This window comes from Crassostrea angulata, chromosome 1 (genome assembly GCF_025612915.1).
Source record: "Crassostrea angulata isolate pt1a10 chromosome 1, ASM2561291v2, whole genome shotgun sequence".
Classification (NCBI taxonomy): domain Eukaryota; kingdom Metazoa; phylum Mollusca; class Bivalvia; order Ostreida; family Ostreidae; genus Magallana; species Magallana angulata.
The window spans coordinates 31,862,851-31,888,551 of NC_069111.1; the positions used below are offsets into that span (position 1 = coordinate 31,862,851).

Consider the following 25,701-nt stretch of genomic DNA (forward strand, 5'->3'; position numbering starts at 1 on the left):
ATTAACTTAAGAAGAAATCAAAGACTAGTGTCAAGAGGATTAACATTTTGTCACATGAAAGCATCTCCGTTTGTTTGTTTGGTTATTTCCTTCTTTTTTTGTTACAAACTAAATTGCGTAATTAATTTGAGAAAAAAAAATTAAACTTAAGTTCTCATAGCAGCTTGTAAATTTTAAATCGTTAACCTGTTATATTAAAAGTTTGTTATAGATAAGTTTAAAAATCTTTGATTTTAAACTTTTAATATAACATATGATCAAAATTTCGGTATTAAACGCTGTACAACTTAGTTTGGAAACCTATACCTGTCGTGTTTAAAAAATGAAAGCACGATATTGACTTCAATCGTGAAAATTATACTAAACAATGCATACAAGCCAAAAATTAATATTCTAACTTACACTGAAATTCTGTTGTCTTTATTGCTCCGAGTGGGGGATATATAACGCCTTGTACGCCCTTGTTCTTTGTAATTTTTGTGTATTTCAGGAAGTTAATCAGTGGTTTGGGGCATTCTGCATGTACATTTTCATGCATACCCATTCCTGTACCGGGTAACTGACTATATCCACCTTAAAAACCGGTATTTTTACGTAGTTTGTTTTGTTTTGAAAATATGCTATTTAATTATTAAAATTTTACGTCACTATAAATATGCATGATGAACAGGATTTAAAAAAAAATGCATGTTTATTTTTCTATATAAATTTAATAGTTCTGCATATAATGGAATATATATCAACACAACTGTTTTATAATAATGAAATTCTGCTTCGGCCTGCCCCCCCCCCCCCACTTTTTCTCGCAGCAACAAATGTTTTAAAATTTACATACAAAAAAATGAATTATAATGGAGTTGGCCTCCCCACTTTTTTGGAAGTAAGTAAAAAATTGATATGAAAATAAGGAAATGAGGAGTCAAACTGACAAATTGAAGTTACCTCCCCCCCCCCCCCCCCCCCCCACACACACGGATTAGGCATTTCATGATTTGGAGGGGAAAAAAATTTGGTAGAGAAGAATTTTTTTTGGAAGTATAGTTTAGTCTACCCCCCCCCCCCCCCCCCCCCCCCCCCCCCCCCACGGATTAGGAGTTGGAAGATGTTTGGAAACCTTAAATTTTTTTTTTTTTTTTGCTTGTCAAGATTTTTTGGATGGGTCTGCCCCCCCCCCCCCCCCCCCCACTTTCAAAAACGATGCTACGTGCCTGTCATCTGGGATAAAAAAAAATATCAAGCCGTTGAAAAATGACCCCGGGTATAATTAATAGCTTCGAAAAGGCACACCCTGGTCAGTATTTGAACAACGTTAATAAGAAGTGACATCCGCGGCAATTTTAAACCTTACAGCGAATTACAGAATACCGGTAGAGTTTTCAATAGCTTGTTGGATTGCTCAATATGGTATTCAATTTGGTCAGCAAGGTATCACATCAGGTTTAAATCTAGGTCCTGTGTTTACCCAAGTGTAGATTGTTATTTTGCACTCAACCCATTCATTTGGCACAAAGAAAACCTCTACAACACTCTCTCCTATTGTTAGCTATTCTATTCATAGACTTTTAAAAAGAATGTTCACCTGAACAGCACTGGATTCTATAGAGCATCAATTCTGCTTGGAGTAATTTGAATTTTGTTTTTCAAAAAATGTAATTCAAAAGACATTTCTGAAGAAACAAACAAAAGAGAAAAGCATAACCTTAAGAATTACGGAGATATTTTGTTCCTGCAAAAAATCATTAGACATTTTGGTTCCCCAACTCCTGGTGCTACATACAGCACTAAGAGTATTTTTGTGTTGTGACTGCTTAATTAGTTCAGACTTTTATAGCAGTAATGTAGGATAACAGGGAGAAACAAAAAAGGCCAAAATGTGCAAATGTTTACTTAACTCACTTTATCGCTGTCATACCTGAGTAATCACATGACCTAGATTTAAACCTAATGTGATACCTTGCTGACCAAATTGAATACCCTATTGAGCAATCCAACAAGCTATTGAAAACTCTACTGGTATTCTGTAACTCGCTGTAATTGGTCGATATTCTTCGTTACAGGAAGCGCCTATGGTTTGAATGTGAAATGAGCGTGTTCATAATTTGAGCTAAAAGGACAAGGGCGTATATATTTGTATAATGTGTTATGACCCCCCCCCCCCCCCAGGGTCCCTACTCCACACATTTTAAACAATAAAATGACCTTTAATTGTAAAATGAAGACTTAAAGATAAAAAAAAAAATTAATTGGGTCGGTAGATTGATAAAGAAAATAGTGAAGAGACCATCTAGAAATTTATAATTGTATTAGTAATACCACATCCTCCCGCATCTAATACCCAAACGTACAGATTTAGAAAAGTTTGTTGATTTAAATATTGGGCAATTTTTAAGATCATAGGTCACCATAGGTAATACATGTAAATAAAGAGAAATTGGCTTGCGCAATCTAGTGTAATTAAACCGCCAGGTATATTAAATCATTTGATCCATTGAAATTTGGTTTGAAAGTAAAATAATAAAAAAAAACAAACCATTTTTTTCTATAGATACTGTAACAATTTTCGTCCTTACCGTGATTTTTTTTTGAAAGAAAATAACATATTTGTTTTATCATACATATACATGTAAAAAAAAAAAAAGTCGGTAAAGACTGGTTTGAGAAAATGTTTTTGAAAAAATGCACCAATCGGAACATTTTTTGTATATTATATTGTACATAAAGTGCTTATGACTTGGAATGAGTTTATAACAAATATTTATAATATACTGTCGATATAAAGCTTTGAAAAACCATAAACGAAATCTAAGATTCTACTAACTTCTCAAGGCATTTCTATGCGGTATGCGGTATCTAAATTACATCTAAATGAAGTTCATTGCATGGTATCTAAGACGCCTTAATTAAAGTGTGTTTGGCATGGATTTTGTCAACGACTGCTGGGATTGTATTCCCTTGTGAGTATGTATACAGCATAACCAATGAAGATAGTATGTCTTTTTTGGCAAAATGTGTATGCTTGAGCATAAGAAAGCATACATAATAGCAACGCTTTATATAATTATTTTGGTAAAATATTCAGGACCAATCAGTGTTACTTTTTGTGATAAAGTTTACCTATTATACATGTTATAGAAAAGGGGTAGACTTTATCAGAGACCAGACATGTATATGTGTTATACAGGCACGTAGCATAGTTTCGGGGGGGGGGGGGGGGGGGGGGGGGGGAGAGAGAAAATGCAACTTCTCAAAATAATGAAAATCCTAATCCGGGAGGGAATGGGGGCATTATATAACTTCAATTTCACAGTCCTTTTCCTTATTTTCACTTCAAATTTTGTCGTGGTCCTAATCTCAGCGAGATTCGTGGACTGACTGAAAAGAGATTCAGTCTCGACGAATCTCGCTGAGATTAACTAGTCCGAAAAGAATTGGGTGGAGGCCAACTTCATGATAATTCATTTTTTTTATGTAAGCACTAAAACGATTGCTGCGACAAAAATTGGGGCGGGGTTCAGCTCCCCGGCACGCTACGTGCCTGTTGCATTAAGCTCCCCCTAGCCCCCCCCCCCCCGGTTCCGGCACCTATGGTTCTATACTATTTTAAACATTTTAATCACAAGGGAGGGGGTGGGTGGGTCCCCACTCTGAATCCGCCAGTGATTAGATCAAATTCATTAAAAAAATTAAGTCGAGCTAGAGTGGTCGAGCTCATTCCGGATTTCAAATATCTGCCGTTTATTTCCAAGATTAGCGTGCAAAATCTGTTTCCTTAGGTTTTTTCCCTTAGAAGTACGAGTTCCACTTCTAAAGTTGAATACGTGTAAGAAAGAACTTTGAAACACATTTTGATTTTCAGCCTAGACTGGTATATGAGTACATGAATCATATATGTATATATATAGTTGAAGAAAAAGTAATTATACCTGATAGTTTTTAAAGCGCATAAACATGCATATTCTATTTCAAAGTACGTGCATCAATGAGTAAAATAACACTTTTCTTTACTCTCCTCAAACCATTGAATTTGATCTTGGGATGTATAGAAAGCAATGCGGGAGATCAGAATGATATAAGAGATCTAGAATTTCATCGCCACTCTTATCGAAAGTTAAGTGGCCCTTGGCTCTCATCTCTCATCTTTGTGCAGAATACCATCTTGTATTTTATTACCCTGGGAATGGACACTCAGTCAATTGAAAAATGAAACCCAAAAATCTTAATTAGGAGTTTGACCTTACTATAAAGAATATTATATCATTCTCTTTTTGCAAAGTATGGATTACACTATATATTGCAAATATTCGAGGATTTATATATTTTAAATTTCAGTATTTCAACCTCCAAGACATGAATCTGGGATGGTTCGCACCTATTCTGTTTCGCGCTGAGATGATTCGCACCTCCATGTTTCGCACCTCCCTCGGAGCGAAACATCTCACTGTATTTAGATATTTTTCTCGTGTTATTATTGCTCTGAAATTAATCATAAACTATATAAGAATTGAAATAAGTTATTAAAAAACTATTGAAACGGTGTTTGCATTTATATATGCGCCGCTAGGAAAATGTTTTTTTAGTTTTCGTTGGTTTTTTTATGAAGCCTTTGAAGCTATGGCCTTATTATATAGGTTCAGAACAAGAGGTATTAATTGTGTTGTGATAACAATTATAGCACGTCTTTCACTTGAGATTTCCCTGTATTTTTATAAAAAAGAAAATTGGGGTGTTATTGCAGGTAATTAAGTACCACAGATCTAAAGGTGGGGATAATTTAATTTCCGTTCCGATATATTTATTAATTAATAATTATGTCATTGGAGAATGACATGCTAATTACTGAAAAATACACTCAAAAATAACACATAACGTTATATAGTTCTATATGCAGAATCATTACTCCTTGTATAAGGAATAATTTGGGATAAATATTCAGGGACACACTTATTGAGGATCTTGTACAGAGTGATAAGTTTAGAGGAAATTGTATCTTTTAAAACAACTTGCAAACGATTGATAGCTCAAATTCCGTATATGCAAAATAATACTAATTTTTCATAGCACACATATTTATTGTCGGATTCATTTAAATACTATTTTAAGCAGCAAATAAAACTAAATATTTAAGATATGGCCCTACTCAAGTGACTTTTTAAAATTTATTTTCTAATTCACTTATATTCTTGTAATATCTACGATAAAAAAAAAAACTATGTGTTTACTATTTATGTTTACATAATATGTCAGTGTTTATTCTACCGACACCGGCTACTTAAAATTAACATTTACATGTACATGTTTCATAAATCATTCATTGTTAAGAATGTATTCGATGCGAAACATCGCGGTGCGAACCATCTCAGCGCAAAACAGAATAGGTGCGAACCATCTCAGCGCGAAACATGTTTAGGTGCGAAACATCCCGTACCCCAAGACATGAGGGCTTTGAAAATTGTATTCCTTTTTTTATGCTTGTTGCACTTTTTTTCAACTCTTAATTTTTTTTGAGAAATATAATTTTTCTTTTTTTTCCTTATAGGTCTTTTTCTATGGACGAATCACAAATTCTGAGATTAAATGTAGGTGGTTACATTTACACAACCACAAGATCCACTCTTGTCAAATATCCAGACTCCATGTTGGGAGTGATGTTCAAAGGCGATATTCCATCCAAGACAGACCAGGATGGAAATTTCTTTATAGACCGTGATGGACAAATGTTCAGATACATACTTAATTTCTGTAGATCTGGAAAACTATGTCTGCCACAAAATTTTTTAGAGTTTGATTTACTTGAAAATGAAGCAGATTTCTTTCAAATTCAGCCTTTAATTTCAAGCATTGCAACAGCTAGACAGCATGAAAATAAAGAGAATTTGGAAGTTCATTATGTGGAAATTGTAGAAGTAAGAACTGGTACTACAGCAACTATGCCTTCAAAGAATTCTAGAGTTAAGACAATTTTGCTCGGAAGAAAAGAAGATTTACTTGCATTGCCTTCGAATATCATAGGTGAAGAGGCAGCAGAACGTTTGGAGTGTAAAAACGGATCAAATTATGTGGAACTAGAAATCTATGGAAGTAACATGAGAATTCAGCTAGCTGACTTTTTAAGTAACAATGGCTGGATCAATGAAAATTCTGACTTATCATCCTCATCTTGTTTACCAAAGGGATCAAATATTCTATGTATCGAACAAAGTTACAGAGACAGATGGAAGATATACAGACATATATGTAGATAGATTTTGTTCACAGACTTTGCTACAGTTCTTACAGAATTACATGTGTCACCTTTTATATATCTGTATTTTAATATTGTACATTTTGATTAACGGTAACAGGATTTCAAAAATTGATTTAAAGAAATATAAGAAGAAATGGAAGATAAAATTCAAAGTATTCTATAATAGTAATGCAAATTCTTTCATGCCATTTTTTAAACCTGTTTTACACTGTACTACATGTACATTTTCTGACGAATCTCATTGTTTATTCATTTTAAGACATAGGTGCTTTGTGAATAATTGTTAATTAATAAATTGTTAATCAATAAATTGTTAATTATAAACATTCTCAAAACCTCAGAAGGTGTTGTATGCTCCTGCAATACAATGGAAAAGAAATAATTGTAAGCTGAAATTTGGTTCTATTGAAATGCCCTCAAAGCATTGAATGATAAATATATCTGCTTTGAAACACTAATATCTTTTATTTCTATGTAGATCCTCAATTAAGGGAACCATATAAAACTGTTTACGATTAATATTTTGAGAGATCGATGTCGGGGTTTCTTCTCTAGTGTAACAGACAAGTAGCAAGCCATTGGAGGGTGGGTGGGGGTGGTGTTTCTAATTCTGTTGGTTTTTTTTGTTTTTTTAAGGCAAATTAAACATTTTCTAAAATTTACATACATGTATTATATAAAAATATTTTTCTAAGCAAACTGTCCCTTCCAGATTTATGCATATAACAAAGTCTACCTCCTCCATTTTGTATCTGAACATATATTTTATTGTATATATATAATTACTTTTTATTCAAAAGGTTTGTATACAAGTTCTTTAAACTTACGTGATTTTCCACTTTTAAGTCTAGTTAAGATATGTTGACCTTGAACCACTTGTTATATCATTTAACTGACTTTAGAAATTATTCAATCTACTTAGACATTCTGTTATCTTGAGCGATAACTTTCAAACAATTTTTTATTTCTCAAATTACTGTAGTATTCAGGCATGCAGATCCAAACATATGGCGGAGTTTTCATCAAGTGATTCAAAATTAAGTTAGATAAATAATTTAATATTTAAAAATTTGAGTCTATTTTCTAATACTACCAGTTACATGGTGAAAAATAATTTCAAAAAGCTCACAAAATGATAAAGAACAATACTATCCCCTAAACTAAAAAGCAATCAGTTGATCCGATAGTCGTTCTGACGTATGTGTTCGAAAATATAATTAAATGGTTTATAAACAGTCAATCTTGTTTTTTTTTAAATAAATGTTTTTATTATCATTTACATGCAATTAAAATCCCTTTCTTTAATTGTGTCTTTTTACGGTTTAGAGAGATATGAAATTCAAAATAGATTTCAGAAAAAATAAAATAATTTCTTTTTAAATATAATTAAAGAAAGAGAAAGTCTTTGCATCAAAACACAACAAGATGATGAAATGTGTATATATGATCGGGATCGAGATGCAGAAAACGTTTTAGCAGAGGAATATAATTTCTGTAAAATATGATAAATATTATGTAAAAACCATTAATATTGACATATATAGAAAAGGTATCTAAGAAAGTTTGATACAGATATTCATTTTAACTCTCTATGCATATTAAAATGTTGTATATTATATCGTAATTTTAAGAATCGTTACTCATGGAGGAAACGTACGCGTACAAACTCAGGGGCTCGTCACGAAGTTTTTTCAACCTTTTATATCTACCACCTCTATACAAGTTGTATTTTATTGCATAGAGATGGTAGATATAAAAGGTTGGAAAAAACTTCGTGACGAGCCCCTGTGGTACAAAATGAAAAATTTCCTCACAGATTTATTGATCAAGAAGGTTTTATTTTTACCATTAATTTTTTTTAACCAAATTTTGTATTATTCATAGGTTAATCTCTTAAAAAAAAGGCGACATATGGCTATGTCAATGCACTAATCTTATACATATTATAATGTTTTTTTTTTACATAATTGATAGTGATATAAACACTAAAGTTGAAAATTAGATGATAAACATATTGGTGATAAAGATATATTGAACTGATTACATTTTTCTCTGTTGGTTAGTAAAGTGAATTTTTGTTGAAGTTTGGCCTTTATTTTTTATATTACCTGTTCTTCATTTTTTTATGAATACAACCTTTATTACTTTTCTTTTACTGGTAATTATTACAAGCTTCAATTTCAAAGGATTAGATATTTCATAACTTACATGTAAAGAAATGTTGTGAGTTTCATGTGACACAAAGTGCAGGTTAATGAAGTTCTTGGATTTTGAACAAAAGTGATTTTCAGTGTCTTTGATTTATTGGAAACTATTCACTGGTATTCAATGCGTTAGTAGAATGGGTGGCTGCAGGAGTAATATATCGTAACATTTAAATATTAGTAGATTTTTAGGAATGAAACTAATTTCATACCTAAGAAATTTCTTCATTATTGCCACCTCATCTGAATTGCTATACATCTCTCTCTTTCTGACAGATGGAAACATCAATGCAACCTGTGAAGGAATACTTCACGGTATCGGTGGATGTTGCAAGAGGAGTGACTTTTGTCAGTGGAACAACTTTTGGCAAACAGTTTCTTCTTGAGAACCTCAGTAGAATGGCCAAAACAAACATTTTTTCTGCCTTCCTTGCATTTTGCCGAGAGAAAATGATAGGTACTTGTATTTGAAAATTTTATAGGGATGAAATCATAATTGAAAATTCAATCGATGTCTGAAGTACATGTACAAAATTAGATCTATATGAATTTTATTTTAGATTCTCATATTTCATTTATTTTCTGTAAACTGAAAGTCCTTGTATATGAAAGTTTAGATTTATTGTCAAGAAATATAAATGTCTACTCCATTTTCAAAGAGCTTTTCAGCTTTTAGTACATGTATAATTTAACATCTTGAGAGCAAATTGAGAAATACACTTATGTGCAGTTTCTTTTCAGGCTGTTAGTGAAAAGTTTCTTGATTATGTTAACAATGATTTATTTGACAGATTGAATTGAAGCACTGTTTTCTCTTAAATGCAAAAATTATCAAATAGTAAGATATATCTGTAATTTTCCAGATTCAAAGAGAGTTGACATCGAGGAAAGTCTTTCCAATTCAAATTCTAAGTCACCAAAAACCATGAAGGTTTTGTATCCAGAAGAAACAGCTTTTGGATCAACTTCAGAAATTTCATTGAGGGAAACATCAGGTACTGCTGCTACAACATGTGTACATGTTTTGGTGGGTTTTTTTACACCGGAAAATTTATTTTATATAATAAAAACTTATTTTAAAAGAATACCTTCTTTACATGATAACATTGGGGAAATATTTGATAAAGAAAGCATAGCAATGTACAATAAAATCCTGGAAGAAGGTTATCAGTAAGATATTTGGAAAGTTTTTACCCAGTAAATGAAATACCTTTACTATAAATAAGTCATAAAACTTTTGTATAGGTAAAAAGGCAACTAAGAGTGGCAATGAGACTCACCAACACGATGACTCATCTGACTTGGACAATGATGTAGAGAGCAATGTAACCAATGCAGATATTGTGAGCAATGGTTGGTCATTGCAAAAAGAGAGACAACCAATTTGTACACAAGAACTTGAGGACAGTGATCAACTAACAAAAGGTACATAAACTTCATACTAGACTAGTATTACTAGTATGCTTATGTTTAATATTTAATTTTCTTCTATTCTGATGATTTTCATTGCTCTTCAACGATTTTTCTTTTATGTTTCTATAATATACATGTAGTATATATAGATAGTACTACAAAATATATACGGTACATAAAAAAACATTGAAAATTTTGGAATTTTAATTTTTTTCTGTTGAAACAATGTATTCATGTGAGGGTAGTATTTTCAAAAGGAAAATCTTAAATGACAAGTACTATTGTTTTGAGAATATTATAAGTTATAACTTGATACTTTGTTGATATATATTGTTAAAAATGTTTTAGATGTGAAGCCTGAAGTGGATTCTGAGATGGATATCACAGAGTGTGGAAACATTGCAGGGAATGGAGAAATCCCAGCAGGCCAGAAGGACCACAGCAGGAATGAAAAAGGTAATCTTCATGAATGCTTCATGAGCTGAAATCTATACAATGGGGTCATTGAGGAATAAATATTGAAAATTTTGGCTGTAGTTCCACTTCAGAATTTTAGCTGTATGGGGAAAACAGTTTGACGGGTCATGAAGTACAGATTCTGTACATATATACATGCATGCATAAAACTTGCAATTTATGGTGCACTATAACATGTGTTAATTAATTATCCTACACAGCTTTCGGAAATATTTAACACATAGAATTGTTTGGTGACATTATTTATCTTATAGCTTGCCCCAGAAAATCTTTATATATCATCAGCCACCTTGTAGGCTGAAGTGTTTTAAATGAAATGCAAATCAAGAATAATTAGTATTGCATGAAATTTTACTGTAAACACAATCACTCTTCAGTTTTATTGGGGTTGGTTGTACGAAAACAAGTAAGTGAAGTGGCTCAATATTTTGATAGGAATATCTTCAAAGACATATTAAGAATTGCGATCAACTGAAAATTATGAAAAATTTCTTTGCAAATTTGTTTTACATGTGTCCAAAAAGCCATATTATTTTTTTTTTATACAAAATAGAAGACTGACCTTAAAATAAATTGTACAGTGTTTAAAGTGATTAAAACTTGGTGCCTGTACTTGAAATGCATGGAGTAGAGCTTATATACGTGTACCTAGTTTATTTTAAATGTCTCTATTTTTTTACTTCCAATTTGATGTTGCTTTTTTTTTTGTAGAAACGAGTACCAATAAGGGTGTTGTAAATGATCAGCACCAAGAAACCAAGAACAGTTTATCCATGGAAACTGTAGGCAGCAATAGCACTGAGATCATTGATTCCATTGTCATCAAGCAGAAGCCTGATTGGGATGACCAGGAAGAGGGAGTGGGGGTAAACGATGAAGACATGCCTGACTCACTGCAAGAAAATGAAGAGAACAATGAGGATGGCTTGAACAGTGCAGATGAAGAGGAGATTGATGAAAACAATGAGATCCTGAACGAGAGTGACGGTAATTCTATTGATGTGAGAGTAATCAGGCCTAAAGAATTAGGCAATCAATTTGAAAATACATGCAGCAGGAAAGGGTTTTTTTATCTTTATTGCTAGAGATTTGAAAAGGGGAATAATTCAGTTTTCATTTTATTATTCTAAATGTAAAGGTATTAAGGTGGCTCGACACACCAATGCATTATTTGATGGATCGATGAAGAATTCTCTTTGAGAAATGATTATTCAAAAATGACACCTATATTGGCCTCTGATTATTTTATATGAATTTTTTTGTATTTTTTTATAGAAACCGGAAACATCATTTTAGCTGCGAACAAGATATATTAGAGCTAAAAATTTGTAATCAATTAATGCACAATACAATTATCTATAAATACATATCAAAAACGGCCAGATAAACTTTGAAATAATTTTGTAAAAAAAATATTTATGAAAATGAAAAAAAAGGATTGTAGATATTTTTTAAATCTATGGATAAAAACTGCAGATAAACTGTTACTCGCATTTAACAATTGCTGTACGATCATATTTCAACAAGAAATTGAAACCAAATAGTGAAATTAAAGTATAAATGGAAAATTTTAAAATCGAACCGATCCCGATTGTAATTAAACTGATCCCGAACGAAATCACATAAAGTTAGAATGACTCAGAATTTTGCAAAAATTTCAGGTTGTTTAGCTGTAAAATGGTTTTGTCAATTATATCAATTACTTAGAAAAAAAACTGCAGTTTATTTGTAAAATTTCAATTTTAAAATAATTCTGATCAGGATCCTTTTTTTTACAATCGGGATCGGTTCAAATTTGATAAATAGCAATTTTTCCAAAATTTCGCATTTTCATTTCAATTTCTTTGTAAAATATCATTGTTTAGTAAATAGTTTATGTGACTATATGTTATTTTTAAAATTTTATCCATAGATTAAAAAGATATTAAAGAATTACAATTTTGATTTTCAGAAATATTTTTTTAATTAAAAAATTAAACACTTGACCAAATGATCTTTGGCATGAATTTATTTATAATTATATTACACATTAATTGACAACAAGTTTTAAGCTCTAATATATTCTGTTATGTAGAAAATAGATATTACTGCAATCAAATGGATAGACTTTGTTTCTTTTTGTGTTAGTGCTATAAACTTGTGAAAATGTTTGAGGAAGTTCCTTAGTACTTTAATATTTTTTTAACAGAAGAAAGAAAAGACACAGGTGATATAAGCCAGGCTGGAGTTTACACTGTAGGAAATAATATGTATCTATTGCCAAAACATGATACCTTGATTTCCTTAAACAGCAAAGGTAAAAAAACTTATTTATTCTTAGATTGCCTAAATTTACCCTACTTTTTTTGTGGGTATGTTCATGAATAATGTTTTTTGCCATGGTAACTTGGCTACAAAAGGAAATCTGATTTTGAAATGGGCTAAATTGTCAGTGTAAATTGTGTATAGATAAATCAAACCACTTATTTGATTTAATTATAGGAAGCAAAATTTTGAATGCGAAGACAACAGGAGGAGAGGAGACACAGGCTGTAAAGCACCAATCGCAAGAAGTAAGAAAAAAGGATGAAGACACAGGGCTGGACAACAGTGCTGGGAAGAAGATTCCAAATTATCAGCTCCAGTTCAGACATCCAAAAACTGGGAAATTTTGTAGTTATAAGCAGCTGAAAAGAATAGAAAATGTTAGAAATTCTTTGAACAAAAGGCAAAAGCAAAGTCAAGAAAATGAGAAGAATTTAGGTAGTGGTGATTGTGTGAAAGAGAGAAACCAAGATGAAGAAGAGGAAGGAGACAGGAATAGAGTCCAGACAGTTTACTACGTCCATAAGGTTTGTACAGAATGGAAATGTCACTGTGGCCAGACATTCTCAAGTCTGCCAGAATTTGCAGAACATGACAAAGAATATCACAACACTAAGCTGAAGCTGTGTGAATATTGTGGACAATTTATGAAACGAGCGAAATACAGGTACCATGTGAAAAGCCATTTACCGGTCGTCAAGAATTATCAGTGCAGTCTGTGTGAGAAGAAATATGTCAATCGTCTGTGCTTGAAAAAGCACATGGAGTTTACTCATGACGGAAAGAGGTTGATCTGTGATGAATGCGGAAAAGAGTTCAAAGGCTGGGCGTCTCTTTACAGGCACCAGCTAACTCACCAGAATATCTTGAACCACCTGTGTACATTCTGTGGTAAAAAGTTTGTGACAAATTACGGCATGATGTCACACATGCGAGTGCATACTGGAGAAAAACCTTTTTCCTGTGAGTACTGTGGGTTGAAGTTTAATCACAACATTAGCAGACGCAATCACATTAAAAAGGCCCACCCTGGATGTGAAATTCATGACTCTGGAAGGAGTGCTTCTCATCAGGACCTTGATGCTGTCTGACTTAAAAGGACACAATGAGACTATATTTATTCATCTACATGTGTGATTCCATGCATATTTATAAATATTTAGGTGTGCTTTCACAATCATTTTTTTATTTTGTTCAAAATTTGCATTGTTCATTGCTTTTGGTCGTTGTGTTCCATCTTCTCTCCAGTTTCTTTTGAATTTGTGTTGATAATAGTTGGTTATGAAGAGTTCCAATTTGTACACATTATCTTCATCAACTGATCAGTTTTGTGTTAGATTTGTTCAGTCAACATTTTTAAAAACTGCATATAATGCTGAAATATAGGTTGGAGAATTGAAAAATCAAAAGGTTGTCAAAATGTCATATTTTCTAATTTAAACATTTAAAAAAATCAGTGAGTATGTAAACATAATGTAGCATTCATATTGTTCAAAACACAGCAATATTTTTTTTCATGATGATCTGAAACAATATGATGTTGCGAATGAATACTCAATCTTATACATGTAAATAACAACTGAGGACATGCTTTTGTTGAATGTTTTCAAAGTTGTTGAATATTACAAAATAAGAACTGTACATCTATCTAGAGTTTAAGTATTTTATGACCTGTTTTAAATTTGGTGCAAATGGTCAAGATTGATCTCAAAATATTGAGAATCACAGAATCAGTAGAATGTGTTCCAATATTGTTGTTATAGTTGTTTTTGTTTTGCATATATGTTATTTAAAAGGTTAACTTTAAAAATTGTAAAAATAAATCAATCATGATCGTACATTATTGTTGGTCATTCTGTCATATACACAAGTTTGTCATGGTTAAAGTTGATCAGGAAGTGTGTATCTTTTAAATCTTTTATAGATTCCATGACATTTAATTTGGAATTAAACCCAGTCAAATAATATTTTGGATATATAATATTAAATTTTTTAAAATTGAATACAAATTCTACCAACCATCCTCAGCAATATTAAAATGAAATATGTGTACATTGTTATAATACAGCAAACCGGGTTATCTTTTATTTGAACTGTATCCAAATAATTACTATCCAGAGAAATGGTGCAGTGGCGTCGGAAGCAAATTGAAAGTGAAAGGGGGGGGGGGGGGGGTGTTATATACATACGTATATTTTATTGATAAAGACAACATTTTTATATATTTCATTCATATTGAATTAATTTCCTTTTGTAGACCGAGTGGTATTTTATGTTTGAAATTTAATTTGTTTGATCATTTTAGAAATACATTGCCGCATCTGTTTGTGATCTCTCATGTTGACATCTCCCTCCTCTCCCTTATCCATTTCTCACAGTGATCCCCTGTTTATTGCCATTTGTTTATTTTCGTTTATCTGATTGATGGTCAGATCTTAAGACTTGCGTGTCTTTGAATTTATTATAGTAATTCCCTCCTGTATCCTGTTTTGAGAATTTATGTCTTTGAGCGTTCCCCAAATTTTGGTTCCATCTTGGAGTTATTTCATTGGTCCTTTATAGAAAAAGGGGAGGAGTTGTCAAAGATGAGACATGCGGGATTGATAATTATTTGTCACTCTCACTTTGGATTTCTTTTTAAAATGATGTTTCTTTAATTGTGATTTTGAACTTTAATAAATTCTAAATTTTAAAACTGGATATTTTTATTTACGTTACATTACGTAACCAATATTACGTAATCACAACATGGTGGAGAATCTAAATTCGTATTGTGCTTCTTTTGGACTATTTTTGCGTTAATTTATTGAGTTAAAAAAACAAAACAATGTTTACGCCTGTACGAGGACTAAACAGTGATTTTAGTACACCTCCAACTGTTATCAATATGGAAGCAGGGCTAGATGACACTCCTGTCTTCAATCCTCGAAGTTCACTAAATTATTCACGAGGAAACAATGTTTCATCAATTTCGGACAAAGTATCTTTGAAAAAATTCAGTGGATTTAGTTCCGAAAATGGCAAAAACTTTCTTATGGAATTCGAATCATTTTGTATATACCAAAATCTTACAACTGATGATAGACGTGTTGCAGCTTTCCATCTCCATCTATCTGGACCGGCATTGATTTGGTTTAATTCGTTAGAGATCCCTGTAAAACGCACATGGTTTACCTTAAAAAATGCGTTTACAGAGCAGTATGCAAAACAGGGAATGTTTGACCCTGATATGGTTGCAGAGAGTGCAGTTTTCGAAGCGCTGAGGTTGGCATCTTCACAGCCCTTGGAAGATTTTCACAGCAAGATAATGGAAAAGGGTTCCCGCCTGCAAAAACCCGAGAGAGATTTAATCACAAAATTCGTCAACGAACTACCTGATCAGTTGGCATTTTTCGTACGGACAGCGTCCGTTAAATCTTTCAAGGATGCTTTGCAACAAGCAAAGTTAGGCGAGGCCTATGGATATAGATCCCTTTCCGCCACAGCACCAATGGTCGCAGCCGTACAGCCAGCAGAGTCGAACACCAACCAGGGCCATAATCAACACCTCTTTAGCATGTTGCGCGACATCAGTCATCGTCTAGAAAAACTAGAGGCACCAACTTCTAGACCGCGGACTGGACGTGACCGGGATTTACCTACCTGCCACGCGTGTGGGGGAGCAGGACACTTGAAACGAAGCTGTAATTGGACCGGGCACGGTTCCCCAAAGTCTCAAGCAAAGTGCCAGATCTGTTTCCAGACCGGACATACCGCCGCGGAATGTCGTCTGTTCGCTACAAAGAAAACAGTCCGTAATTCCGAACCAAAAAACGCACAGCGCCCGGGATAAATGCGGCATCTGTCTTGGGCTCCAAGAATGACGTGTCAAATGGTGCCGATAAGTGTGACATTTCTCAGCAAGGAAAACTTGTGTATTTACCTGTACGTTTTGGTTCTAATTCAGTTTCTGCACTTTTGGATTCGGGTAGTACAATCAATATCATTTCATCCAAATTTTACCAAAGTTTGGGCTCAAAATCAAAAAGTGCTCTCTCACCCTCTGAAAATCCTCAAGTCAAATTAGCAAATGGCCAGTACGTTAATATTTTAGGTACTACCAGAATTCATATGCAGTTACCCGATAGGGAATCCAATTCAGTGATTCCAGTGTTTGTGCTTCAGGAATTATCTCATCCAATTATTCTTGGAACTCAGTTTTTAATGTCATTAGGGATTGTGTTAGATTTTAAATCAATGTCTGTATATATGGATTCTTACTCGCATATTAAGGTAAGGAATGCAAATTTTGTAACATTACCTCCGCATTCAAGCATGATTGTCGAAGCAAAAATACCAAAACATGTTAGTATTGGTTTAACTGGTGTATGTTTACCCAGTGAAGCTATGATGAATAGAGGTTTGATGGTAGCTAAGTCAGTTGCTTTAGTAGATATAGGGCATACTATGCCAGTCAAAGTTTTGAATGTTTCTGACAAGAATGTAAATATAGGTAGAAACAATGTTATTGCTTATTTTGAGCCTTTGAATGATCATGTTATCTCCAACCTGTCTGAAAATGATGCCTTAAACATGTGTGCAAATGTATGTGTTAATAATACTGGTGGCGAGTCATCTGAAAGTTTAGAAAAATTTATGACAAATTTTACCGTTAATGCTGAATTGCATGCTGACGAGAAGATAACGTTGCAAAATACACTTTGGGCAAACAAAGACTGTTTTGTTACCGCTGAAAATCCTGATATTGGTGTCACGAATATTGTTCAACACACAATTCATCTCAAACCAGACGCGATCTCTAAACATCACAAGCCGTACAGACTTCCACCCGAAAAACGGGAAGTGTTACGTCACCAGTTGGATGAATTATTACGTCAAGGCATAATCGTACCTGTGAATGAAAACGAAGATTTGCCGATTACAAGTCCCATTGTTTTAATTTCAAAGCGAAATAAACCTGTCGAAAAACCGGAATCTATTACAAAAGAGTACAGTATGACATCATACCGATTTTGCTGCGATTTTCGATACCTAAACTCGCAAAGTCAGGATTTCCGGTACAATATACCGAATTTACAAGAACTCACAGAATCCTTTTCTGAGAAAACACCGAACTACATTAGTAGTATTGATCTTAGTTCCGGATTCTTTCAAATGGGTATTTCACCGGAATCAACAAAGTATACTGCATTTAACACCTGTTTTGGAACTTATAAATTCAAACGCTTACCGATGGGACTGAAAACGAGCCCGAATTCATTTCAAATGTTGATGGATAAAGTTTTCAGTGGAATGACTTTCCGATCTGTACTGTGCTATATTGATGATGCAATTGTTGCCTCATCAACATTTGAAGAACATATTAAAGACCTCAACGAAGTTTTTCAACGTTTGAAAAACGCCGGACTTAAAATCAATCCTAAAAAGTGCGTATTCGCCCAATCTTCGTGTAAGTTTCTTGGTCATGTTGTATGCAAACATGGAATTAGTCCCCCATCCGACAAATTACAAGCTATTGAAACGTTACCTGAACCGAAGAACACTAATGAATTGCGACGTACTCTTGGACTTTTTAACTGGTTTCGGAAATTTATACCAAACTATTCTGCAGTTGCTAACCCGCTGAATAAACTTCTTAAGTCCAATACAAAATATAATTGGACTGATGAGCAACAATCAGCGTTTGTGGAATTAAAACGTTTATTGTTACAAAGTCCTGTGCTGGCCTTTCCGCGTTTTGACTTGGAATTTAGACTAGCAGTAGATACGTCTAGCAAAGGAATAGGCTACATGTTATACCAAAAACATCCTGATGGTACTTCCCGTGTCGTACGATTTGGATCCAAAGGACTAACAAAATGGCAAAGTTCATATGGACCGACAAAATTAGAACTTTTAGGCATGGTTACCGCTATTCTTGATTGTTCAACATATTTAAGCGGGAAGCACTTTATAGTAGAATGTGATCACCAAGCTTTGAAACCCTTGTTTCAAAAGCAGTTACGCGGTGCGATATATGAACGGTGGCTAGCTTTGTTACAACGTTATGACTTTTCCATCGAGTACAAACCCGCAGCCCAGATGGTGGTACCTGATGCATTGTCCAGAAATTCTAATTTTCCGTCAGTGATGGAAGCAAGTCCGGACGAGGACGACCCGTTTTTCCCGTATGTATCGGAACCACAAACGTCAATTACTTTACCAAACGGACAGTGCCTCAAATCTTTATTAAGCCAAGATCTTGTTTGTAGCAATTTTGTAAATGTTGAAAATGTGTATGATGCAGACACTGAGGACAATTTAGAAATTCCCTGTTATAATCCCAAAACAGCAGGTGTAAATTTTCCTATTAAGTCACACATGCGTGAAACGTCTATACAAATTAAGGACTTAGCGCCTAATATCGATAATGATTTAATTGCGACCGACGGCGGGGAATGCAGCAGTACTGGTCACAACCATCTTGATGTAACTGATGAGCACACTTCTCATGAGGTCAGTTCCGATCAGCCCGTTCGTGGTGAATTAGAATTGGATACATCAACACGCTCGCGTCCGCAGATAATTAATGAAATTGGTGTGACTGAGGATTTTATTATCCAATTACAAAGAAATGACCCAACCCTAATGCAGCTTATCTCTTATCTGAAAGATGGTGAACTACCGCAATCTCAAAAAGCAGCCCGTGAAATTCTACTGAAACATACAGACTTTGCAATCTTTGACGGCATTCTGTATCATTCAAAAATCGTGAAATCTAAGAGATCAAAAACTTTAAATCCATACCAGATGGTATTACCCCATGATTTAGTATTAAAAGTCCTAGAGATATACCACGATTCTCCAATGGGCGGACACGGAGGAATTCAGGACACATTGGACAAAATAAAAGAACATTTCTACTGTCCAAAATTGGCCACACTTGTGTATGAATATGTCAAATCATGCGACTTTTGTCAAAAACGAAAAATGACACAAAATGCTACAAAATCTAACATAACAGCATTTCGAATGCCATCAGAACCCTTTGAAGTCTGGGAGATTGATTTATATGGGCGCTTACCCCCGACATCGGATGGCGATTCTTACATTTTCACAGCTGTGGATTTGTTTTCAAAGTATTTGTTTGCAACACCAATTAGAAACAAAGATGCGTTAACGGTATCTAATGCACTGTTTAAATTGTTTACATATTTTGGTGTGTGTAATACACTTATTAGTGACCAAGGCAGTGAATTCATCGCAGAAATTACCAGGGAACTGTGTAAAACTCTCCATGTCACTCAGGAGTTTACGCCAAGCTTTGTTCATCATTGTCTTGGGGCATGCGAACGAACGCATTCAACATTAGCTGAAAAATTAACACCATATATTTCAAATGATAGAAAATCCTGGAATAAATTCCTGCCAGCTGTGGTGTTTGCTATGAACACGTCTGCGAACTCCAGTTCAGGATTTTCATCTTATGAAATCATTTATGGACAGCGACCAAAATTTCCCTTAACAAATCCCATTAGAAATTTTGAAACAATGAACAAAGGTATACAAACCTACATGAAAGAACACACAGAGAAACTTAATGTTATTAGAAAAATTGCAAAGGAAAATGTGGAATACAAAGCAGAAAAAATGGTAACATCGGCAAATAAAACATCCAAAGAACTTAATATCCAAGAAAGAAGTTATGTATACCTACAAACCGAAACATCAGGAGAAGGACAAAAACTACAAAATCGATTCAGTGGTCCGTATGTTGTTGAACAATTGTCAAGTCCGCACATGGTGGTACTGCGTGACCCGGCGACTAACAAACTCCTAAACCCTGTACACCGGGATAGACTCAAAACTGCGTTTATACGGGAACCTACACCAACCAATTTTTTCACAGTTTCAAATTGCGCCAAACCAAAAACCTATAAATCGATAGAAACACAAACAGAAAAACAACATCAACCATCGCCCACTGAAGTTCGTAAGTCAGACAGAGCAAGAAGAAAACCCATAAGATTTAGAGACGACGATCATGTGAATCCAAACGAACTTCCAAACTTTTCCATTTCGAGTGAATCAGACGGTTATCATAAAATAAAACGTGTTTTAGGAAAACGCGATTCAAATTATTTAATTCAAATCGTTGGTGAACCGGCAGACAATGCAGTTTGGGTTCCGTGGTCTGCACTTAACAACAAAGCCAGACGCGCAATTGAAATAAGACCGCCACCTAATCTGTAATTTTCTTATGCATTCTGTTGATATATTTATTGACAGTGTGCTATATTTAGTTGTGTGTATTTTCATTTTACTGCAGAGTATGTTTGACCTGTAGTAATTTATGAAGATAACTGTTTACAAATTTTGTCATTGAATGTAATCACGGATGTTTTATTCCAAAAGGATTACATGTACAACTTTTGAAATGTAAATGAATTGTTTAGAATAGAAATGTATCTTGTCTGTATTGTGTTAACTTAGATGGATGCATCGACAAGGTTTAACAATTATGATACAAGTCGAGATATATTGAGAGTTCATTTTGTTTATGTCATATAAAAATATATGCAACTTTTTGTTGTGGTTTACATAGATATTGCTCTCTCTAACCAAGGATGTGTTATTCCGACAGGGTTATAATTTATGCAATTCTATAGTATTTGAGATATCTTGAATAATTGACATAGTTATTGCTGTTTCTAACCAAGGATGTGTTATTCCGACAGGGTTATATTTTATGCATTTCTATGGTGACTGAAATATTTTCAAGACAAGATTGATATAATTTAGTTGTTAAACTTTTCAGTAGTTTTTGTGTGCAAAGAATAAAAAAGTAAAGAAAAAAAAAAAAGTTTAAAAGTTAGGATAATGACCATGACATTGCAGTGTAAGGAGAATGTGTGAGTACATGTACTGCGCAAATCATGTACAGTGTGAAAGTGATAAAAATAATTTTCGGGTGACATGATCATTATCTTTTCAGTTGTGTTTAATGTTTACTTGCATGACTTGAGTTTTGTGTTTTTATATGGTGAGTAATGTGTATTTTTTTAATGTTTTTGCAGTATGATTTTATTGTCTTTATCAATTTTTTTTATATCTAAAATTGAATGTCAATTTTTTTTTCGGGGCGGATGTTATATACATACGTATATTTTATTGATAAAGACAACATTTTTATATATTTCATTCATATTGAATTAATTTCCTTTTGTAGACCGAGTGGTATTTTATGTTTGAAATTTAATTTGTTTGATCATTTTAGAAATACATTGCCGCATCTGTTTGTGATCTCTCATGTTGACATCTCCCTCCTCTCCCTTATCCATTTCTCACAGTGATCCCCTGTTTATTGCCATTTGTTTATTTTCGTTTATCTGATTGATGGTCAGATCTTAAGACTTGCGTGTCTTTGAATTTATTATAGTAATTCCCTCCTGTATCCTGTTTTGAGAATTTATGTCTTTGAGCGTTCCCCAAATTTTGGTTCCATCTTGGAGTTATTTCATTGGTCCTTTATAGAAAAAGGGGAGGAGTTGTCAAAGATGAGACATGCGGGATTGATAATTATTTGTCACTCTCACTTTGGATTTCTTTTTAAAATGATGTTTCTTTAATTGTGATTTTGAACTTTAATAAATTCTAAATTTTAAAACTGGATATTTTTATTTACGTTACATTACGTAACCAATATTACGTAATCACAACAGGGGAGGCTAGACTTATCATCAGAAATCTTGACATGGAAAAAAAACAATTAATTCCCAAAATCATAAAAATCCTAATCCGTGGGAGAGAGAGAGAGAGAGTATACCTATGACTCCAATCTTTAATACACTGTATGTGCCATTTTCCAAATCATGAAATTCCAAATACATGGGGGGGGGGGGCTGAACCCTCCCTGATGCTATGTTCCTAATGGTTAGGTCTAACTTTGCAAAAAAAGTAAGCCCCAGCCCCCCATCCGGTTCCAACGCCTAATTGGTCTACCCTAAATGCAATATTCAGCGAAAAAATGACCTAAGTTCCACAGCTGGTATTTATTATGGCGTCGAGCGAAGCTCGAAAGCCATCTAGGGATCGTACGTCCGGAAGTTACATTTTTACGAGCCAAAAAACTCAAATGAGTGCAAAGTTTTCGTATGTGTTTGAAGAAAAATAGATGACATACTTCAATTTCGAGCAGAACTGTATGTCAACAAAACAAGTTTGCAGATTCGAAATGGTTGCCGTCTTTAAAAATGTTCACATTTTATTGAAAACAATATGTCTCGGTTTCAGCGGATGAATACACTAGCACCGAGACACATGCGATAGCTGGGCTTACATACTCAATTTGGTTATGAAATGTACTAGCCTGCAAAATAGATTATTTTGTATCCATATCGAAAATTGACAATGCACAAATGTTTGATCTTGTAGAAACAAAACTTCCTAATCGAGCGATAAGTACATCTACAAACAAAAGTTATTTTAAACCAACTAGTGAACTACTTTCACTTTGTAAACAACGTGAATGGGTGCTTTCTTTTATCTACCCCTGATCTTTTCGGCCCGTGTCATTTGGATCCTTGTGAATTTTAGATGAAATTGATAATGAGAGACAGAGTGGTTATCAGCAGTATACAATATATAAGATTAAACACAATAATAATTTTAATATTCATTTTCATATAAAATAGAGAAAAAAAATCTAAAAAATTTTTAACTCCTAAGATATTTCTATAAACTTAAATTTTCAATTGAAATTCAAAACCTTTTAAGAATTAGGTGAGCAAATTTGTAATGAGTTGTTATTTTATTAGTTATGTGATAAATAACATTTTCTATTTTTAATTTTTTTTTATTTTCGATAATTTATGAAAAAAAATACCAGCTTTTGAACTTGGTCATTTTTTTGGGCAAAATATTGCATATAGGGTACCCTCATTGTACGGATAAGTCCTCCTACAGTTTTCAAAATAGGAAGTTGTTCTTTTGCAGATCAATTATACATATATCAGAGGTATGCATACTGCTAGGATTTTGATTTTCGATAATTTATGAAAAAAATACCAGCTTTTGAACTTGGTCATTTTTTGGCAAAATATTGCATATAGGGTACCCTCATTGTACGGATAAGTCCTCCTACAGTTTTCAAAATAGGAAGTTGTTCTTTTGCAGATCAATTATACATATATCAGAGGTATGCATACTGCTAGGATTTTGATTTTCGATAATTTATGAAAAAAATACCAGCTTTTGAACTTGGTCATTTATTGGCAAAATATTGCATATAGGGTACCCTCATTGTACGGATAAGTCCTCCTACAGTTTTCAAAATAGGAAGTTGTTCTTTTGCAGATCAATTATACGTATATCAGAGGTATGCATACTGCTAGGATTTTGATTTTCGATAATTTATGAAAAAATACCAGCTTTTGAACTTTGTCATTTTTTGGCAAAATATTGCATAAAGGGTACCCTCATTGTACGGATAACTCCTCCTACAGTTCTCAAGATAGGAATTTTTCTTTTGCAGATCAGTTATACATATATCAGAGGTGTGCTTATTGCTAAGAGTTTGGTTACTGATAATTTATGAAAAAAAATTGCTTGGATTTTGGTTACTGATAATTTATGAAAAAAAATCAAAAAATTTAGTCATTTTTGGGCAAAGTATTGCATATAGCATACCCTCATTGTACGGATAGCTCCTCTTACAGTTTTCAAGATAAGAAGTTGTTCTTTTGCAAATCAATTATACATATATCAGAGGTGTGCATATTGCTAGGATTTTGATTACTGATAATTTGTGAAAAAAATACCAGCTTTTGAAGTTAGTCAATTTTTAGCAAAATATTGCATATAGAGTAACCTCATTGTACAGATAACTTTTCCTACAGTTTTATAGATAAAAAGTTGTTCTTTTGCAGATTAATTGTACATGTATCAGAGGTGTGAATATTTCTAGGATTTTTATTTCTGATTATCTATGAAAAAAATACCAGCTTTTGAACTAAGTCTTTTTAGCAAAATATTGCATATGGGGTACTTTATTTCACTGGATATGGGTTGACATGGATTATGGTTACAGTTCGCATATAAAAAGAAAACCCGGTTAGCTGTCACATTGACAGCTTTTCACTTGTTAAAAAAATTATTTAGGTTTTTACTCTTCAAATTAACTTTAACTCGACGCCATTGTGGCCCTTCAGGCCTTTGATTTTTATAATTCATCAAAAGTCAAAAATCCAAGAAATATGCACATCTCTGTTATATATGTCCAATGGATCTGCAAAACAACTTTCCATCTTGAAATATCCATACAATAGTGGAGCACATGGCTCGGTGATCATGAGCATTAGGCAGGTAAACGAAAGGTCGCTGGTTCAAACCCCGCTGTGGTCAATTGATGTTGTCTGTTGTGCACCTGGGGCCCGTTTCTCAAAAAGGCCTACGTCCAGGCATAAGCTTAGTCCGGACTAAATCAGGGACTAAACCTCGAAACCAGACTAAGTTGCGTTTCACAAAAAGGCGGAAACTTAGTCGGTACTAAATTTGGGTTTAAATCTACGCCTGCTAATGGGTAGGCGTAAGTCCTTAGTCTGTGCACAAAAATGGCGAGTGTTTTGTTTTTAAGGCAAAATAAACAGAGAATTTAAATTTTTTGGTTTGTTTTACGTGTTATTAAGGGTAAAAATTCTCATCTATTGAAATATTTGTACATGTACGTATAAGTTTAAAAGATACCTATTGTTCGATAACTGTTTCTATTTCTAAATAAATTAAGATTAAATCAAATTGATAATTAATGGGCTTACCTTATTAAACGCGTGTAATATACATTACTACTCTTTAAAGAAATCTACTTTAAGTATGAAGAATTAAAGATGGTATACTCCGATAAATGATATAAACACAATAATTAAAAAGATGATATAATTCTAAATTGAACATGTATTCCCCAACAAGATAGATGTATACATAAGTACGAATAGATTATTGATTTTTAAATCAATACTCAGTAAGCATAGACTAGAATTTAATGTTTCTAATCAAATTTGAACCTTTGAAACGAAACAGATT

At 33.4% G+C, this 25,701-nt stretch overlaps 2 protein-coding genes across 5 annotated transcripts; both read left to right on the forward strand.

The window, feature by feature from the left end:
* The first annotated feature begins 3,774 nt into the window (after nt 1-3,774).
* Nucleotides 3,775-6,702, forward strand: LOC128179073 (BTB/POZ domain-containing protein KCTD6-like). Of its 3 annotated transcripts, none has more exons than XM_052846577.1 (2): nt 3,775-3,820; nt 5,537-6,702. In XM_052846577.1, exon 2 carries the CDS (start codon nt 5,547-5,549, stop codon nt 6,240-6,242), a length of 696 nt encoding a protein of 231 aa, XP_052702537.1. In that variant the 5' UTR covers nt 3,775-3,820; nt 5,537-5,546; the 3' UTR covers nt 6,243-6,702. The 3 variants fall into 3 exon arrangements, with proteins under 3 accessions (XP_052702537.1, XP_052702530.1, XP_052702546.1); XM_052846570.1 differs by having other exon boundaries at nt 3,783-3,865; XM_052846586.1 differs by having other exon boundaries at nt 3,795-3,913.
* A 906-nt stretch (nt 6,703-7,608) lies between these two features.
* On the forward strand, nt 7,609-14,480 carry LOC128178961 (zinc finger protein with KRAB and SCAN domains 8-like). 2 transcript variants are annotated; one of them, XM_052846414.1, is made up of 8 exons: nt 7,609-7,793; nt 8,725-8,905; nt 9,312-9,443; nt 9,694-9,873; nt 10,210-10,317; nt 11,050-11,325; nt 12,527-12,634; nt 12,820-14,480. In XM_052846414.1, exons 2-8 carry the CDS (start codon nt 8,725-8,727, stop codon nt 13,731-13,733), a joined length of 1,899 nt encoding a protein of 632 aa, XP_052702374.1. In that variant the 5' UTR covers nt 7,609-7,793; the 3' UTR covers nt 13,734-14,480. The 2 variants fall into 2 exon arrangements, with proteins under 2 accessions (XP_052702374.1, XP_052702367.1); XM_052846407.1 differs by lacking the exon at nt 7,609-7,793 and adding an exon at nt 8,027-8,077.
* Nucleotides 14,481-25,701: the final 11,221 nt, after the last annotated feature.